This window comes from Indicator indicator, chromosome 11 (assembly GCF_027791375.1).
Source record: "Indicator indicator isolate 239-I01 chromosome 11, UM_Iind_1.1, whole genome shotgun sequence".
NCBI lineage: Eukaryota > Metazoa > Chordata > Aves > Piciformes > Indicatoridae > Indicator > Indicator indicator.
The window spans coordinates 13,017,255-13,037,679 of NC_072020.1; the positions used below are offsets into that span (position 1 = coordinate 13,017,255).

Here is a 20,425-nt window from a genome sequence, read left to right on the forward strand (position 1 = left end):
GGGATTCAACTGTCTTCCTGGCGAGCCTCTTCCAGTGTTTAAGAACCCTTTCAGTTAAGAAATTTCTTCTAATATCCAACCTAAACCTCCTCTGGTGGAACTTGAGGCCATTTGCGCTTGTCCGACCACTTGTTACTAGGGAGAGGAGTCCTGGCTCCAGCCTCCTTTCAGAGAGTTGTAGAGAGTGAGAAGCTCCCTAATATGAATTCTCTCAATATTGGAGTTTCAGTTACTGGAACCAAACACCTTTGAAATAACAGCCCTAAAATGTGGAAAGCAGTTCTATGCTAATGAATGAGTTGCATTTAAAAATAATAAAGCCAACTGATTTTAGTAAATGCTCAGTGTAATGTAAAGTGTGCTTTCCAAAGTTAGGCATTTTGAGGCTGCTTGGCTATGTTAGAGATAAATATATTATTGACTGTTGAGAGTTCTGTTCATACTACATTAACTTTGGTTGAGTATGTTTTTATATTAAATGGAATGGTTCACACAGAGATACATTTATGCCATGAAAAAGGAATCACTTTTTTATGACACACTAAGATCTCTTAGAATACAAAAAAGTTCCCTTTGTTAGAACAGAAGTTTTTCCTTATGTTTAAGTGGAACCTCTTGTGTTCTAGTTTGTGCCCATTGCCCCTTCTCCTCTCACTGGGCATCTCTGAAAAGAGTCTGGCCTCATCTTCTTTCTCCCCACCCTTTAGTTATCAATGAGCATTTAGAAGATCCCCTCTCAGGCTGCTCTTCTCCAGGCTAAAAAGTTCCAGGACTCTCAGCCTCACCTACTTACACAGTCACTCCAGTCCCCTCAGCATCCCTTTAGCCTTCACTGGACTCTTTCTAGTTGTTCTTTGTATCTCTTGAACTGGGAAGCCCACAACTGGACCAAATACTCCAAATGTGGCCTCACCAGGGCACATTAGAGGGGAGGGAAACCTCTCTTGACCTGCTTGTCACAGTCTTCTTAATGTATCCTTTTATATTTGCAAAGAGAAATTAAGAAGGTGGAAATCAGAATGTCAGCGGACAGGCGCTTTTTCCTTCTTCCAGAAGAAGGGAATTTGGAGAGTAGTGACCCAGAGTGCCTGCAGGATTGCTGGTGCAGTGGTACCTCTCCAGCAAGTATCAGAGTGGTTGAAGTTCCACATGAGAACCAGAGGCTCTGATTGTGGCTGGCACCAAGCAAACGGAACACAACTGTGTTTCCCCATCTTATTCTTTTATTAACAACAGACTTTCAAGTAGCTCCAGAACTCCTTGTATGGCCACTGTGGCACAGGATGGTTTGTTTTGAGGCTCATTCCATTCCAGTGCATGGGGTTATGTCCTAATGGAAAGTCTGCTCCAGTACATGGTAGCCAAGCTGTCTACTAAGAGCCCTCCTGTAGCAAGCACAATATTCTAGTCCATTACAGACTGTTGATGGTGCCCACACAAGCAGTGTTGGACTTACTGATTGTGGGGATGGCTAACAGAATACATACTGACTTCAAACACCCTCCCTGACCTTTCTGGACCTTTAATCATACACCTGTCTTCCTACATACATTTGTGGACCTAAACCTTTGCTTCAGACTGAAGCAGCACACATCCAAGGGGGGCAAATCCTTAGTTAAAGATATGTGTGCTGAAAAATAGAGATGTGGAAAACAGCTCTATCTATGTTAGAATTCATTGTGGGTTTAAAACTGGATGCCATTTGTCCTTTAAAAGAGTTAAAACATGCCCTGTCATGGTGCATGATACCCATCACTGTAGGCTGTGACACCCATTACTGTGGGCTGTTATCACTCTCATCTGCTTTCATCATTTCTACCTGTTTATGAATTTTTAAACCTCTTTTTGACAATTGTGTTTGTTTTTACTCCTGGGGCTTTAATTAGCAGTTTTGCTTCCTAGTGAAGAGCTTCCTGACTGCATCATAGAACCCTTCACTTGACAGGAACAGTTTGTATAAACAAAGAGAATTTTTGCTGACGGTCAAAACTGCATCATTTTGCACTGCATAGTAGCAGAATCACTTCTGTCAGCCTGCTGGCTATGCTTTTTTTGATGCAGCCCAGGACACCATTGGCCTTCTGGGCACATTGCTGGTTAATATCCATCTTTTTATCTACTGGTATCCCCAAGTCCTTTTCTGCAGGGCTAGTCTCTATCACATCTTTTCTTAGCCTGAAGCAATAATGGGGATTGTCCCAACCCAGGTGCAGGACATCACACTTGGCCTTATTGAACCTCCTGAGGTTCACCTGGGCCCACTTCTCACAGCTTGTCCAGATCCCTCTATCATATCAGCCACACCACTCAGTGTGGTGTCATCTGCAAACGTGCTGAGTTGGACTCGATCCCACTGTCTGTATGGTTTGTGAAGGCATTGAACAGCACTGCTCCCAGTAAGGACCCAGTCAAGCCATGTTATTACCATACCTGTTGCATTAGCACTAGAGCTGAAAGGTCACACTGCCTAGCGTGGTGACATCTAATAACAACCTTCATCCGTCTGCAATATTTCACATTCAGTTCTGTTCAGTACTGCTATTTTATATGGTGTTTAGCAATTCACCACCCAAGTGTTTTCAGAGAGCTGTTCCTTTTACAGGCTTGGTGGTGTTTTCGCAAATGCAAATATCTCTGGAATGTCATTTCCTTTAATTAAACTTCTGTGAATTGCTTTCAACATATGTCTGGGATAAGTGGATTTATGGTCTAGATGATGAAACCTAAGTGTGAGATGGCTGTTTTTAGGATTACAGATGTAGTTTTTTGGAGATGCGTAAGTGGGATGCACACACACAAAACTATGAAAACTAGAATATGTGTTATAGACTCCTGGAATAGTTTGGGTTGGAAAGGAGCTTAAGGATCATCCAGTTCCAACCCCCTGCCATGGGCAGGGACACCTCCTACTTGACTAGGTTGGTCAAGGCCCTATCCAACCTGCCTATGAACACTTCCAGGCTTGGAACTTCCACTTCTCTGAGCAACCTGTTGCAGTGCCTCACCGCTCTTGTGGGGAAGAATTTCTTACTGCCTAAGCTAAATGCAGCTGCTTCCAGCTTGAAGCCATTAGCCCTTGTCCTGTCACTCCATGCCTTTGTAAAAAGTCCGTTTCCTCTCTTTCAGGTAGCCTTCAGGTACTGGAAGGCTGCTCTGAGGTCTCCCTGGAGCCTTCTCTTCTCCAGGCTGAACAACCCCAACTCTCTCAACCTGTCCTTGTAGCAGAGGTGCTCTGCCTGTCTGATCATCTTGGTGGCCTCCTCTGGACCTGCTCCAGCAGTTCCATGTCATTTTTTCTTTTAAGGGCTGTAGAGCTGGCTCCAGCACTGGGATCTCAGCAGAGTGGAGCAGAGGGGCAGAATCCCCTCCCTCTGCCCACACTACTGAGGATGCAGCCCAGGACATGGTTGGGAATACAGAAAAGAAACTGAGTTTTGTTTACCTGGCAAGGTCCTTTAGATTGCTCAGAAAGAATGAACACATTTGTTTGCCAGAAGTTGCTGGCCGGCTGTCCAGTTGTGTGTCGTTAACTGCATATGAAACACCTGAGCCCAATTGAGGTGTTGTGGAGCTCTACCTCTTTGCTGCATCATGACTTTGCATTTTCCTTCCTTGCAGAAGGGAATCCATATACCTGGTGGGTTGGAAAAGCCAACGAGAAGCACTACTATTGGGGCGGATCAGGACCTGGCATTCAAAAATGTGCCTGCGGCATTGAACGCAACTGTACTGACCCCAAGTTCTACTGCAACTGTGATGCTGACTACAAGCAATGGTGAGTGGTTTGCAAGAGGACTCTCAATTTTTACAGCACTGACATTATTTTGAATGTCTCTTGTTTATGTACTTCCTTTCTTACCAAAGAACAAAGGCAAAAATATTCTATTTGTGATCCCTCCTGCAAAGTATTTGCTCATCTCTTCATTTCTGTTTGATTCACTGTCAATATAGGGAGGACATCTGTGTTTGAAAGTTAGCTCGGCTGTAAAAAGGAATGCTAAAACTGCAAAGCCAGCATTTTGGCTGACCAGGCAAACTTCCCTTACAGCATTTATTTTTATCTCTGCACCCAGAAATTCTTCTTTTTAGAGCACTGTTGCTACATTTATAGAATCATAGAATTGCTTCAGTTGGAAAAGGTCTTTAAGATTGTGTCCAACCATTCTCTAACTCTACCACATGTGGTGCTAAACCATGCACCTCAGCACCACATCTCTCCCTCTTTCAAACACCTCCAAGGGTGGGAATTTAACCACCTCCCTGGGAGCCTGTTCCAGTGTTTAAGAATCCTTTTAGTGAAGAGCTTTATTCCAATATCCAATCTAAACTTCTACTGCAGCTGTTTCCTCTCATCCTGTTGGTTGTTACTAGGGAGAAGAGACTAACCCCCACCCCTTTTCAGGGACTTGTAAAGAGTGAGAAAGTCTCCCTTCAGCCTCCCCTCAGCAATCTCGGTGCTCTCAGCTGCTCCTCACAAGGCCTGTTCACCAGACCCTTCACTAGCTTCCTTGGCCTTCTCTGGAGCTGGTCCAGTGCCTCAATGCCTTTCTTGTAGAGAGGGACCCATTTGCCTGTAGAATGTGGGTGACAGGAGTTGAAATTCAATGTCAGGCTTGATTGGACTCTGAGCAAGCTGATCTAGTTGGGGATGTCCCTGCTTACTGAGAGAGGTGGGGTGTTGAACTAGATGATCTCTAGAGGTCCCTTCAACCCAGTGCATTTTATGATTCTGTGAAGTCACCAATCCAGTGACTCCAACCCTCATTATCCATCTTTCATGAGCAAAATATGTTATGAACTAGGCTTAAATAGTGTTATGGTATAAGGCTCTGTAGTTCAGAGGAAGCTACTGCACTTGCTCTATCCCCTTTGCACCTTCCTTTCAGGTATTTATAGAGATCTGTGAGATTTCTCTGAGCTTTCTCTTCTTCAGCTTGAATGGTCAGCTCCAATCCCATAATCACCTTCAAGGCCCTTCGCTAGACTCTCTCCAGTCCATCTGTCTCTCTCCTGTGCTTTCAACCTCAGAACTGGACACAAAACTCCAGATGTGGCATCACCAGGGCTGAGCAGAGGGCAAGAATTATCTCCCTTGTCTTGCTGGTAATACTTTGACTAATACACCCCAGGCTACTATTGGTCTTCCTGGCCACAAGGGCACGTTATTGACTGATGTTCAGCTTGATGTCCACCAGGACCCCCATGGTCAGTTTGCTTCCTAGCTAAGTGAACTTCAGCATATAACAGTGCACGAGATTTTTCTCCAGGTGCAAGACTTTACACTTTTCCCTGTTGCACTGATGATATTTCTCTGACTTGTCAAGGTCCCTCTGGATGGCATCACACCCATCTGGCAAATCAGCTATTTCTCCCAGTTAGGTGTCATCTGCAAGAATGAAGTATGAAAAACGAAAAATTAGACTAATAAAGAAATTCTTCCAAGATGTGATTGCTTAATCTAGGTGATCCTGCTCTAGTAGGGGAGTTAGACTAGATGACCTTCAGGGCTCCCTTTCAGTCACTACCACTCTGTTTTTCTGTGATGTGGGGAGTCAAACATTGCCATTCTAAGCTCAGACATTGGTAGGACGGTGTGGTGGAAGCTGTGATATGGAGTGAACTATGGAACACCACAGAGATGGAGAGGTCAGTGTTAGAGTCACAAAGCAGACATGGTGCCAAACTTCAGAGCTAGGATTATAGAGAGTGAAGAACAGAAAGTCAAGTGGACTCTCAATCCAGCATGGGCACTAGAGCATTGTGGCAGAAGGGAGGTAGATTTGGTTCTGTGTCAAAATGGCAATGACAAAAGGAAGGTATTGTAATAATTATTACAATAATGGCAGAATTAGGAACACTCAGGGTTTTCATTGCCTGAGGCACTGGCTGCTTACCCATGACTAATGGTACCTACCATAATCCCTACCATATGTTGACTCTTCTCTCTTATACCAAGGGAAACAGCTTTGACTTTTGATCTCTTCTGGCTCCTCTAAGAGTCACAGATGATGATTTAAATAAGCAGTGTTCGCTCAATAATCTTTTCTGTAACCTTTGTAGCCCTTATACAATGTACACTGAGATTATATGGAATCTGCTAATAACTAATTATCATTATTGGATTCTTTAAAAATCTACATTAAAATTGCTATCAGAATAGATACACAACAGTTTACTCAGAGCATGGAAGAGAAAGACATTTATACAGTGTTTCTCTGGATATATATCAGGGATTTTTCATGGAAAACTATTGTATATCACAGGGTGATTCGGAACAAGAGTTTTACAACTGGATATTGTATTTTAATCTGTGCCTGTAGGTGAAGGAGCAGTGTAGAGTCCTGCACTGGGGAGGAATAATCCCGTGCACCAGTACAGGTGAGGGGTTAAACTTCTGGGAAGCAGCTCTGTGGAGAAGGACCTGGGAGTGCTGGCAGAAGGGTTGAACATGAGGCAGCAATGTGCTGTTTTGGCCAGGAAGGCCAGTGGTCTCCAGGGGTACATGAAGAAGAGTGTGGCCATCAGGTTGTGTTAGGTTCCGCTCACCCACTGTTCTGCCCTGGGTCAGGTGACATCAGAAGTATTGCGTCCAGTTCTGGGCTCCCCAGTTCAAGAGAGGCAGGGAACTACTGGAGAGAGTTCTACAGAGGCTACAAAGAATCTGAGGGGACTAGAGCATCTCTGAGGAGGAGAAGCTGAGAGCCTTGGGGCTCTTTAGCCTGGAGAGGAGCAGCCAGAGAGGAAATCTTCTTGATGCTGATCAAAAGCTGAAGCATGGAGGGCAAGAGGATGGGGCTGTGATATTTTCAGTGATGCCCAGTGGCAGGATAAGGAACAGTGGGCACAAACTGGAAACCAGGAAATTCCACTGAAAAATTCTTTACTGTGAGGGTGCTGGAGCCCTGGAGTAGGCTGCCCAGAGAGGTTGTGGAGTCTCCTTCTCTGGAGAGATTCCAAACCCACCTGGACAATGTGTTCCTAAGAAACCTTCTGTGGGTTACCCTGCTTTAGCAGGGGGCTTGGACTTGATCATGTCCAGAGGTTCCTTCCAGCCCTCACTATTCTGTGATGCTGTATGTCAATCCCAAGAAGAAATGAGAACAGAATCTAACCCATCCTAAAGCCATACCTTTTGAGTTTTGGAATCTGGGAAGTCCTAGTTAGGAATTTTCTCTAGCCAAGTTGATCAATACCTAAAATGCAAGCGAGCTCCAAAGCTAGGAGACCTTGCTGACTTCATCTCTCAGGGGTAGAATGTTAACCAGGACTTGCAGAACATTTGTGCTCAATTCTGGTGACAGCAATGCAGTTTCTGTTTGGGCCACAGTGTCTGCGACAGTGCTTCTGCAGAATTGCCATCAGCATGTAGATTCAATTGGTGGTAGCAATGGGAGCCCAGAAAGGGCTGAGAAGCATCCAGCTGCTATGAAAGCAAGCATCCACCACATCCATTCATATCTTGCTTTTGCATACACAGCCTTAGCTATTACAGCTACTGCATATGTTATAATGTATCTTCTCATCCTTACCAGTAATAAAGTGTTAGCTTAGTTGTGGAGTCTCCTTCTCTGCAGACTTTCAATACTTCTCTGGAAGAGTTCCTGTGCAACCTGATCTAGGTGACCCTGCTTTAGCAGGGGGGTTGGACTCAATGATCTCCAGAGATCCATTCCAACCCCTACCATTCTATGATTCGGTGACTTTGAAGGGCAGGGCACTCCTTTTGAAGAGAGTGGGGACCCATTGAAGATGGGTCAGGCTGAATCAGAATGATGTAGCCTAAGTAGAATATTGTCCATGTTTTTTATTGTGTAAGTTAGAAATTGTATTAGAGATGAAGGAATTGCAATTTGATGAACAATCTCATAGCAAAGGCAGGAGAATGCTCCACTGGAGAGCTGGATTCTAGCTCTGCCTCTGGAACTGGGTTTCTGCATGATGCTTGCCAAGTTTCATCAGCCCTTTCTTCACAAAGCAGTCATTAGTGTCGTAATTTTCCCAGTATCTAACTGGAAACCCAGAGGTCCTGTTTGTGGAAATACCAAACCTTCAGAGCTGCACCTGGAATAAGTGATCACTGAATACATCTAGTGCCATCCTCCAAAACAAAAATAAAAATAAATAAATGTCTGTAGGCATCTCAGATTGAGAACTAAAAATGTTTGTGTGCTTTTAACCTTAACATTGCTCAGCCTTAACATCCAATCCGTAGAATGGAGATGATGATCCAGATAGTCACCTCACAGAGGTATTACAAAGAGAGGTAGATTTATGAAGCAATTATCTGCTGTAGTAATGAGCACGATAGAAAATCCAATGAGAAAATGCAGTCTTCATGGAGAGAGCTGAAATACACATTAAATATAAAATGAAGTCTCACATATTGAAGCATGAGGGTAAATTAGGATAGTGAGCAGTGGTTTACTCAATGAGTACTGACTGCCTTCTGTACTGAGTAATGCTGGAGCTCTCTGGAAGAAATAATAATCAGTGACCAGTCAAGGACTGGTACAGGGGACAAATTAAAGCTTTCAGCAGCCTGAAATATTTCACTTTCCTAAACATTGTGTTTGATTTGATTTGGTTTGATTTTTTTTTAATCAATTGTATGACCAATTTTGTGTAAGGACCTAACCAGAGGTGTTAATTATACTCAGTTGCAGTGTTCCAGGGATTGGTTTGCACCATAGCCTTGAAATACTTCAAGTGTGGAGAGATTTTCTATTCATGCTTTCTAAATGTTCACTGAGCAACTTTCATAGAATCATAAAATTGTTAAGGTTGGAAAAGACTTTCAAAATCACTAAGTGCAACCAACACCACCATGGCCATTAAACCATGTCCCAAAGTGCCATATCCAGAGGTTTTTTAACACCTGCAGGGACAGCTATTCCAACACGTCCATAGGCAGCCTGTTCCACTGCCTGACCACTCTTTCAGGAAATAATTTTTTTCCTAATATCCAACCTAAACCTTTCCTGTCACTTGATACTAGGGAGAAAAGACCAACACCTACCTCAGTCCAACCTCCTTTCAGGGAGTTGTAGAGAGTCAGAAGGTGTCCCCTCAGCCTCCTTTTCTCCTCACTAAACCACCCCAGTTCCCTCAGCTGCTCCTTACCTTACCTGTTCTCCAGACCCTTCACCAGCTTTGTTGCCCTTCTCTGGACATGCTCCAACACCTCAATGTCTTTCTTGTAGTGAGGAGCCCAAAACTGAACATGGGACTCCAGGTGTGACCTCATCAGTGCTGAGCCCAGGGGAACAATCACTTCTCTAGTTCTGCTGGTCACAGTGTTCCTGATCCAGGCCAGGATGCTGTTGGCCTTCTTGGCAACCTGGCTTGGCCTCCTTGGCGCATGCTGGCTTATGTTCAGCTTGAGGCTGATCAACATCCCCAGGTCTTTCTCTACTTGGCAGCTTTCCAGCCACTCTTCCCCATGGCTGGAGCATTCATGGGGTTTTTGTGACCCAAGTGCAGGACCCAGCACTTGGACTGAACTTTGCACTGTGCCTGTCTGAACGAAACAGGAAAGAGAATGCTGTAACTTGCAGAGCTATTTAGCACATGCCTAATGTGCTGATTATTCAGGCCTTGAGGGTGGATAGGCTGAATGGTGGGTACTGGGAGGAAACAGCAGATGCAGATAATTAAAGTTTACATGTATTTGCACACATCACCTAAACCAGAACCTGCATTCTTAAGCGAAGTCCATGTTTTTGCTGCAAAAGTATCCTGCACTTTGAGAGTGCTGGAGCCCTAGAGCAGGCTGCCCAAAGAGGTTGTGAAGTCGTCTTCTCTGGAGAGATTCCAGACGTACCTGGACGTTGTGATCCTGGGCAACCTGCTCTGGGTGACCCTGCTTTAGCAGAGGGGTTGGACTAGATGATCTGCAGATGTCCCTTCCAATTTCTGCTATTGTCTGATTCTGTGGAATACCAAAACGTATTTGTAGTTATGGTTACAGACTAAACTAGCTTTGTGGGCAAAGGCAGAGAAGTTTAGCTGACAACTTGCATTACCTCCTGTGACTTTTGTACCCTCACAAATCCGGATTTTTGTAGGTTTTCAGGGTTACCTTTCAGAGTTCCTCTGTACATTGACATTGCCACCTACTGTTAAGATAATTGCAGTCAATCAAAATTCAACGCTGTAACAGTATGTAATGGCACAGAACAAAAATCTGCAGGAAGAGGAACAGTAAAGACTGAAAGCCAAGCATTGAAATGTTAGGAAATGTTAGATTTAATACAAAAAGAAATACCTTTTCTTTTTTTTTTTTTTTTTAATGATTTATAGGTTTAAGCTGAAACTTTCAACAACAGAAAAGCAGCCAGAAGCCAGGAAGTTCATTCCTACTAGTTATAGTTTGACCATTAAAACTTCTCCAGTAGGGAAAAGGGTAAAGGGATTGGGTATTAAATAGCCCTTTTCTGCATTTCTCCCCACCTGTGACTGGTGTGCAATTGTGAAATAGAGTTTACATGATAAAAAATTTGGAATCTCTTCCCCTTAAGTGGATTCTGTCCCTTTTTTTTTTTTTATAACTGGCTATATATATTTTTTATAGAAATTATATATTTCTTGTGTTGGTTCATTGTGCTTTCCTCTTTTCTGCTTCTCCCACAAGAGAAGTCTAAATATGTTTTCGTTACTGAAAAAACAACTGATGAAGGGTTTGGGAGATGGAAATTATATAGAACTCCATCCAGCATTTGGGCATGCTACAGATAATGACATAGTGGAGAGATAAGCTCCATCCAGCACTTGGTCATGCTACAGATAATGATATAGGGAAGAGATGAACTCCATCCAGCACTTGGTCATACTACAGGTGTGCTAAGTAACAGCTTTGAAATGCTCCTGTACTTGAATCTCAGTTCCACCACAGGACTCTAGCCACAGACCAGGACTCTATTAGACAAGGTTGTCTGCAGACACAGACAACAAACCTTTTTTCCTCAGCATTCATACCATCATAAATAGGTACATAAGACTAGTGTTAGTGATTTAAAAGTTCATTTGAAGACAGATGAAGAGCATAGCATCTCTTGCATAAAAGGTGTTCAGGCAACTGGTTTTGTGTAGACTTTGAAGGACAGTACCTGCTGGCCTGGAGTTAGCCCCTGTGTTGGTATTGTACTGCTAATGCATAGTCCTCAGCTTGCTGGTCTAGTCCAGTATCTGGGCCAACTGAGGATCACCCAGATTGCTCTTTCTTCTCTGGAGATGTTCCACACAAGTACTGACAATAGTGCTATTTATATAGCTCATGGCACCTGACAGATTTGCAGTGTGACTACAGGTTGAGGTCATTAGGAGTTTGGGGATGCAGGGAATCATGAGTCAGCATGTTTCCAGATTGCCAAGAAGGCCAACAGCATCCTGGCCTGGATCAAGAATAGTGTGACCAGCAGGATCAGTGAAGTGATTGTTCCACTGGGCTCAGCACTGATGAGGTCACACCTGGAGTGCTAGTTTCAGTTTTGTTAATTTGCTCTGTGAATTGTTGTGAGACAAAAAGTGAGTGTTCATCCTACTGCTGACCCTACTGCTGAGCACTGCTGTTCAAGTTTTGCTCTGTTTAGCCAACCTTAGTTCCAGCCAGTCACAGGCAGCTGTTCTCATTCAGAGAATCCAGGATCATTCATTCAGAATCACTCAACAGCAGTAATGAAAGAAATTGATCAGAATTTCTGATATGTGTATTTAATGCTTTCTGGGAGATTAGAATGGTAGAATGGTTTCACTTGGAAAAGACCTCTAAGATCATCAAGACCAAATATCAACCCAACACCTCCATGGCCATTAAACCACTTGTCAAAGTGCCATGTCCACACATGTATTGAATAGCTCCAGGGATGGTGACCCCACCACCTCCCTGGACAGCCTGCTCCAATGCCTGACCACTTGCAGGAAAGATAGTTTTCCTAATATCTGACCTAAACCTCCCCTGGCACAATTTCAGGCCATTTCCTCTCCCTCTGTCACTTGAATACTGGAGAGAACAGACAAATCCCCACCTCACTCTAACATTCTTTCAGGGACTTGTAGAGATCAATGAGATGTTGCTTCAGCATCCTCTTCTCTGGACTAAACAACCCCAGTTCCCTCAGCGGCTCCTCACAAGACCTGTTCTCCAGACTCTTTCCCAGCTTTGTTGCCTTTCTCTGGATATGCTCCAGCACCTCAACGTCTCTCTTGGAGTGAGTGGCCCAGAACTGAATCCAATACTCCAGGTGTGTTCTCACCAGTGCTGTGTCCAGGCAGACAATCACTTCCCTGGTTCTGCTGGCCACACTACTGTTGATCCATGCCAGGATGCTGTTGGCCTTCTTGGCCACCTGAGCACACTGCTGGCTCATGTTCAGCTGGCTGTCAACCAGCACCCACAGATCCTTTTCTGCCAGGCAACTTTCCAGCCCATCTGAAAGCAAGCTTCTTGATATTGCTAGAAACATCTCATCATTTCTGGAGTACTCAAAGAAATTTGTGAGTGGCTTATGAATGAGCAAGTGAAAATGTAGATATATGATTAACTTTTTCCTTAGCATGCATGATGTAAAATAGAATTCCCAGCATAGCTTCATTCTCTATGTTCTAAAACTTCATGACTAGTGTTGCTGATAAATAAAGTGACCAAGAATAAAAAAAAAAAATCTTTGCTGTGTCTTGCCTAGAAACACACAGAATTTTTAGTCTGAGTGAAAAGCTTATGGTCTTAACTTCAAAGTGAATGACCTTGCTATCCTAGCTTGTCAGGTAAGGGCAGAGTACGCAGAGCACTGTGCACTGCAGAACTCTCAGCTGCCAATTATGTTCTTCTCCTCCTTCTCCTTTTATTTGTGTGCAAACTTCAAAAGTAATTACTCTGCCTTCAGTGCCATGCTACAAAGATGAAATCACCCCAGTGCTGACCAGCCCAATATATTTCACTCCCTACCTGACACTGCTTAGCTCTTGAAAAGAGTGCTTTGATTTTCTTCTGAAATTGTAGGGCTTCCCTGATATTTTCACTTTTTTTTTTTTTTGTTTTGTTTTTGTTTTTGGTTATGAATCAGTGCAGTCCAATGTGGAAGGCATCTAAAATGTGACAACCTCTATGTTGCAGAGCAGATGAAGACTGCAGTGCAGGTGTGGCAGTTATTGCTATTAGCAGTCATATTTTAGGTGAAACAATCACAAGGGAGCCTAGCAAGCTGAAGGTATTAAGCCTCCAGTGTACACAAAAGATGTATCTGGTTTCATTGCTTGTTCTTTGGTGTACTAGAGTAGATATTTATATGTGTAAGGGGAGAGAGGAAGTAATCATATAGGAGGTGAGGAAGGAAGAGGAAGGAACAGGGAAGACAGAGCCCAGAAGCCCTCGAGAGAAAATATTTGTATCAGGTCCCAGACTTGATGGAGAGATTTTCTTTAGAGCCATTGATCAAAATATCCTAGCAGTTCATCACTCAGCTGCCAAACCTCAACATTTAGAGGAAGAATTGTTCTTTGTCCTTTTCTCATTTTGCCAAGAAGATTTTTAGCACTGCAAAAGAAAAGGGGAAGAATGAAAAAAAAGAATGTAATAGTAAAAAATAAGACAAAAAAACCCCAAGAGACAAAAAGGAAAAGAAACAGGATGAAAAAAAGAAAGGAAAAGAAAAAAGGAAAATAAAAAGAAAGGAAAGGGATAATTAAAAGAAGCAAAAAAGGAAAAGAAAAAATGAGAAAGAAATAAAGGAAAATTAAAAGGATAATAATAATAATAAAAAGAAAAAAGCAAAAGTCCTCTGCAATATTGCTGTTTGCCTGGGAACTACTGTTGTGTTAACAGTGCCTTATTTCACTTTAAAGAAGAAAGTCGCTTGTGCAGTCTATAGTAAACACTCGGAGCAATCCAGTAGCCTCTCATAAAGTCTGTGCAAATTGAATGCTAAAGGTTCTAACACCAAGAGAACAGGATTTTACTTTTATTTTTCTTTTCTGTAGTTAGTCTCATAAAAGAAGCTTAAATCCTGTGAACTGTTTTAATGCCATGGATCAGGTGTGGCTTTATTTTAGTTCCTATTCGTGTCTCCCTTCTGCTTTAGGAATATTTTAGTTCGTTGCACGATCAATGAATGCCCCAAACTTTCCATACTACTGCTTACCTGTAATTAATCATAGTTAGACATTTTGTCCCAGCCTCAACCCAACCCAATTCTCCAGCTGTTTGTCTTCCCTCTGTTCACATACAGAGTACTCTAGTGATAGAAATTCATAAACTCAGGAAAAGTGATGCCTGGAGATCCCACAAAGCTTGTAAGAGCTGTGTGACTATGCAGTGGAGACTCTGTAAATCAGGTTGAAGGTAATTTGTTGCCTGGAAAAGAGCAGCCTGAGTGCAAATCAATAGCTAAAGGGTGGATGGCAAAAGGATGGAGATGGGATCTTTTCAGTGGTGCCCAGTGACAGGACAAGGAGCAACGGGCACAAACTGGAACCTGGGAGGTGTCACTGAAACGGAACGGAAAACTTATTTTCTGTGAGGGTGCCAGAGCTCTAGAGCAGGCTGCCTAGAGAGATTGTGGAGTCCCCTTCTGTGGAGAGATTCCAAACCTTCCTTGGAAACCTGCTCTGGGTGACCCTGCTTTAGCAGCAGGGTTGGACTTGATGATCTGAAGTGGTCCCTTTCAACCCCTAACATTCTGTGTTTCTGTGATGCAGAACACATCTAAGGGATAAATAGAAAACACCGTCATCATCTAAAAAAACCCAAACCAACAAACAAACAAAGGAATGTTTGATTTGCTTAACTCTGAGGTATCATGTGTTGATCTGTTAGAAGGTAGAAGGGCTCTGCAGAGGGACCTTGACTGGCTGGACAGATGGGCAGAGTCCAACATGATGGCATTCAACAAGTCCAAGTGCCGGGTGCTGCACTTCGGCCACAACAACCCCATGCAGAGCTACAGGCTGGGGTCGGAGTGGCTGGAGAGCAGCCAGGTGGAAAGGGACCTGGGGGTACTGGTTGACAGCAGCTGAACATGAGCCAGCAGTGTGCCCAGGTGGCCAAGAGAGCCAATGGCATCCTGGCCTGCATCAGGAATAGTGTGGCCAGCAGGAGCAGGGAGGTCATTGTACCCCTGTACACAGCACTGGTTAGGCCACACCTTGAGTACTGTGTCCAGTTCTGGGCCCCTCAGTTTAGGAAAGATGTTGAATTGCTGGAGCATGTCCAGAGAAGGGCAACGAGGCTGGGGAGAGGCCTTGAGCACAAGCCCTATGAGGAGAGGCTGAGGGAGCTGGGACTGTTTAGCCTGGAGAAGAGGAGGCTCAGGGGAGACCTGATTGCTGTCTACAACTACCTGAAGGGAGGTTGTAGCCAGGAGGGGTTTGGTCTCTTCTCCCAGGCAACCAGCAGCAGAACAAGAGGACACAGATTCAAGCTGTGCCAGGGGAAGTTTAGGCTGGAGGTGAGGAGAAAGTTCTTCATGGAGAGAGTTGTTAGATGTTGGAATGTGCTGCCCAGGGCGGTGGTGGAGTCACCATCCCTGGAGGTGTTCAAGAGGGGATTGGACATGGCACTTGGTGCCATGGTTTAGTAGTCATGAGGTCTTGGGTGACAGGTTGGACTTTGATCATCCTTGAGGTCTTTTCCAACCTTATTGATTCTGTGATTCTGTGAAAAACTGAGGAGGTCATTGAGCAAACTAAGCTGTAGAGTTGGATAGTGGTTGGAATGGATGGTCTTAAAGGTCTTTTCCAACCGAAATCATTCTGTGATTCTAATGAGCAGATCGTGTGTGATATCATAGAAATACAGCACTCAAAGAATGAGAACTGATTCTAGATATAGAAAATGGGATAATGTGATTGTTAAAATTAAAAGTTGAGGTCAGTCAGAATAGAAAGAGCTTACTGAAAATTAGGCTTAAATACCTACATTTTCTTAAAAGTCAGTACAAATGTGTTTGGGGCCTTCATGAGAGGAAATAAATAACTTCCCTTGGAATTTTACTTTTAATAGTATATGATATTTATTCCTTTTCCATCTTTTGCCTCTTTATTGATTACTTACATAGTTTATTATTGAGAAGAAGGATGCTGCTATGCTTATTTTCCTTGTGATGTCTAACAAGTAATGTTACTTTTCTGTGTCTTCCAAAATGTTACCTGTGATATAGAAGTAGGATAAGGATTTTTTTACAACATAACTGAATACAACATTTTTCATGTAAGGCACATTTATGCTTGTTAACAATCCCTATTTTGCAGACACCCAGGAATAAGGCTAAAAGGGTCCCAAGGAGGGCAGCAAAGCTGCTAAAGAGTCTGGAGAATAGGTCTTGTGAGGAGTGTCTGAGGGAATGGGGATTTACTCTGGAGAAAAGGAGGCTAAGGAGAGACCTTCTCACTCTGCAACTTTCTGAAAGGAGATTGGAGTGAGGTGGGGGTTGGTGTCTTCTCCCTAATATCAGATGACAGAATGAATTGGAAATGGCCTGAAATTGTGCCAGAAGGGGTTTAGGATATTAGGAAAATTTTCTTTCCTGAAAGAATGGTCAGAAGTTGGAACAGGCTGCCCAGGGAGGTGGTGCAGTCACTGTCCCTGAAGGTGTTCAAGAAACATGTGGGCATGGCACTGGGGGACCTGGTGTAATGGCCATGGTGGTCTTAGGTTGATGGTTGGACTGCATGGTCTTAGAGGTCTTTTCCAATCCAAACAATATGACCATGTTGTCCAACTGTTAACCCAGCACTGCCTTCCCTGATGCAACTCTGGGCTATTTCCTCTTGTCTTATCACTTGTTACCTGGGAAAATAAACCATTCCCCAACTCATTTCAGTCTCTTTTCGAGAAGATGCAGAGAGCAAGAAGGTCTGCCCTCATCCTCCTCTTCTGCAGGCTAAACAAACACAGTCCCTTCAGCCCCTCCTCGCAAGACTTGGGCTCTAGACTCTTCACCAGCTTTGTTGCCCTTCTTTGGACATACTTGGCATATTTATGAAGGAGATTTTGTGAGGTTCCCTGCTCAAGCACTCTGTTCCAAGATGTGAACAACCTAGATTTTTTCCCAGTATATTTAGTGTCGAAGCTAGACAAGCAACTAAAGAGGTGAGCTAAATCCCAACACCATTCTGTTCCCTATGGTACCTTTATGTGAAGCATAGATTTGTTTCAGTATGGTGTATGCATAGTTGTGATGTAAGTGCCAGTGACAGGGTAAGAGCAATGGTGGGTGTTTATGCATTTGGGGTTTACTGACATTTTTGAGGTGCAGTTAAGTCTCATACCTCAGGAAGTGTTCTGGACACAGTTCAACACTAAGTTAGATGATTCAGTACCTTACTGAACTCAACAGGCATGTAGAGGCTGAAGTCAACATTAACTGTGGCTATCTGTTATTTTGTCCTGCCATACTCAATTATTTTTTTTTCAGCTCTTTCAGTCATATGAAATAAAACTGTCAAAGTTGTCAAGAACTCCAAGAAATTAAGCCTCTGAACTGCTGCTCTGAGATTTTTAATATTTCTTCTAATACAGATCCTTGTGCCTTAAAAATCCTGCCAGAAGCCCGTTTGGTCTGATGGTGTGATAGGACTTGATCCAAAGGCTTGTGGATAGTTGTTAGGATAGAGAACTGCAAGCTACTGACATGATACAAATTCAGCATCAGGCATCTTGAATTGTTCAACTCATACCCACATTCCCAGTCATCTGGAAAAGGTTTAGACACTGTCTTTGGAAGACTCATGGTGTTTTAATCAAGTTGTTATTAACTTTTTTTTTTTTTTTTTAAGTAGGCATTTTATTAGCATTTTTTTTAATTGTATCTTGTATATCTTCTGGAGTATTCATTTTCCAGTCACTGTTAAAACATATCATCCTCATGAGGATGTTTAAAATTATCCAAATTAACCTGCATTTAATTAAGAGGGTTAGTGCTATGGGATTATAAGGTTTGAGCGGTGTCCACAGGAGCAAATTTATTTTCTAATGTAATTTTAAAGTTTTTTTTTCACCTTGAAGTTCAGAGGAGGAATAGAGTATGTGAAGTGAGAAACAAGATCTAAGTCTGATTGCTAAGAAAAAAGTATGAAATAAACATGTGTTTTCATGGCTAAATTAAACAGTTTTCTTCTTCAAAGAGTGTTTGAAGTTCCTGAAAGTAACTTAAGTAAGTAACTTGTGCTAAGCATAAATTTCAGGCTGGTTTTGGGGTTTTTTTGTGCAGCTCATGTCATTGAGGGTATTTTAAAATTGTTGATCATTCTGGTGGCACCATTTCTGAATATTATGTTTGTGCGTTAAGTTAATCTACTCTGGTCTTTCATCACCTCTGAACAAAGCTTAGTTATGTCTGATGCATCATCAGCCTCATGTCTTTGGAACAGTTTGTCTTTAGTAAGAGATGTCAAAGGATGGACTTGTTTATGGTAGCAGTTTGGGTACTGGAATTAGATTTTCAGGAGATGAATGCTCTCAAAACCAAAACTAAAAATCCAGACTGCTTCCCTGTTTTTTTTTTTTTGCTTCTGTTGTTGTTGGGGGTTTTGGTGTTTTGGAATTTTTTTGGTTGGTTTGGTTTGGTTTGGTTTTTTGGTGTCTTTGGTTGGTTGGGGGATTTTTGCATTTTCCACTCAATCAAACCTCTTGCAAACCCTTGTTTGCATATAACTGACAGATTTAGCATCATGTAGGCTGAGCTTACCCAACCAAAACACCAGTTACACTGTAAAGAAATGCATGTTGCTAAATGTTTGTGGCTAGGGAAGAAGCTGAACTGCCCTAAGGTTAGTCTTCGTTGTAAGAGTTCAAACTTCTCCTTCTGCTGTGTGACGGTGTGACCCTGTACAGTAATGAGGCATTTTCCATAATACTCCTAATCAAGGATGAGTCATTAGCTGCAAGTTAATCTGTGAGAGTATCTGAGGTGACAAGACATGGGAAAGGGAGAAGAGATCTCTATGAATCTCTGAGAAGAGTAAATTGCAGTGGAAATAAATATTTGCCCAGGGAGGTTGTGGATGCCTCCTTCCTGGAAGTGTCTGAGGCCAGGTTGGACAAGGCCTTGAGCAACCTCATCTAGTAGAAGGTGTCCCCTCCCATGGCAGATGGGGTTAGAACCAGATGGCCTTTAAGGTCCCTTCCAACCCAAACCATTCTGTGATTCTGTGGTTTTCAGCTTATGGTATCTTGTTGGCAATTTACAGTTCCTAAGCATGGCAGAGCCCTGGGAATGGGGTGAATCTAAAAGTATGGCTTTTGTGCTGCATGTCATGTACAGAAAAAAAAAAAAAAAGTACATTTTTGTCAAAACCTTTCCAAAGTTAGCTAGTTCTGCTTTAATCCTAGCTTTTGTTTGCCCTGGTTTTAATCCTGTTAATTAGAGCTTGCCTATTTCCGAGTAACTTGCTTCCAGATTATTAAGGCCATTGCCTGTTTGTTAAACTCTCTCTAATATTAAATCTTCTTAGCAGTTAATGTTATATATTTACACAAATTCTAGCCACATATTTTTAGTAGGGTGAAAATGCTAGTGCTTGGCATGTCTGTACCCTTCACAATTAATTCACAGATATTAGTTGGACTGAACTGCTTTATGCCTTACTCAGATGATGGAGGGTGGAGGGAGATGGGTGTTGGTCTCTACTTCCTAGGGAAACAGCTGCAAGCTGCAAGTTTTGGGTTGGGTATTAGAAGAAACTTCCTGACTGAAGGGGTTGCCAAAGACTGGAACAGTTTCCCCAGGGAAGTGGTTAAATCCCCATCCCTGGAGGTGTTGGAAAGAGGCACAGATGTGGTGCTGAGGAACATGGGTTAGTACCAGAATTGGTAGAGTTCAAGAAGGGTTGGACTCAATGATCTTAAAGGTCTTTTCCAACCACAATGATCGTATGGTACTACGAAATTTAAGGGTTACAAAAGAGGTGCTTGTAAAGTAAAAGGATGAGCGTTGTATGAGATGGGCTGTTGCATACTTGGCAGTTTGTATTCTTTAAACCACTGCTACTAATTAAATTGTGTATGTTCAATACTATGGTTTCATTCCAGTAAGTGTTGTATTTGTATTCTCAAAGCAATTCCAGTTCCTCAGCTCATGTAAGCATATCTCATAAAAATAATTCTTTTCCTACTTGTAGTACATTCTTTATGTATTTTCCTGCATAAGACTGGACTGATATTTAAGTGATGTCTAACAAAACTGGAGAGAATAAATTACTCCAGCAACAGAAGTCTGGTGGTATGAAATCGTTATATAAACAAATTAATAGCAATACCAAATCTTATCATTACTTTGACTATGTCATTTGCTGATAGATGCATAATGCAGTTCTTTTTTCCATACCACAGAGTGCTTATAAGGAGTAAGTAGATGATCATAATCAAAACAGTGATAAATCTTACACTAATATCTGCTGCTTTCATTCAAAGGCACCCTGAAGCACTCTGCAG

At 42.7% G+C, this 20,425-nt stretch overlaps 1 protein-coding gene across 1 annotated transcript in view; it reads left to right on the forward strand.

Annotated features, from left to right (window-relative positions):
• The window catches only part of CNTNAP2 (contactin associated protein 2), a 664,834-nt gene that overhangs the window by 489,096 nt on the left and 155,313 nt on the right, over positions 1-20,425 (forward strand). Inside the window, exon 14 of the mRNA XM_054385136.1 lies at positions 3,619-3,775. Coding sequence (XP_054241111.1) covers positions 3,619-3,775 — 157 coding nt within the window. The remainder of the gene's footprint in view (positions 1-3,618; positions 3,776-20,425) is intronic.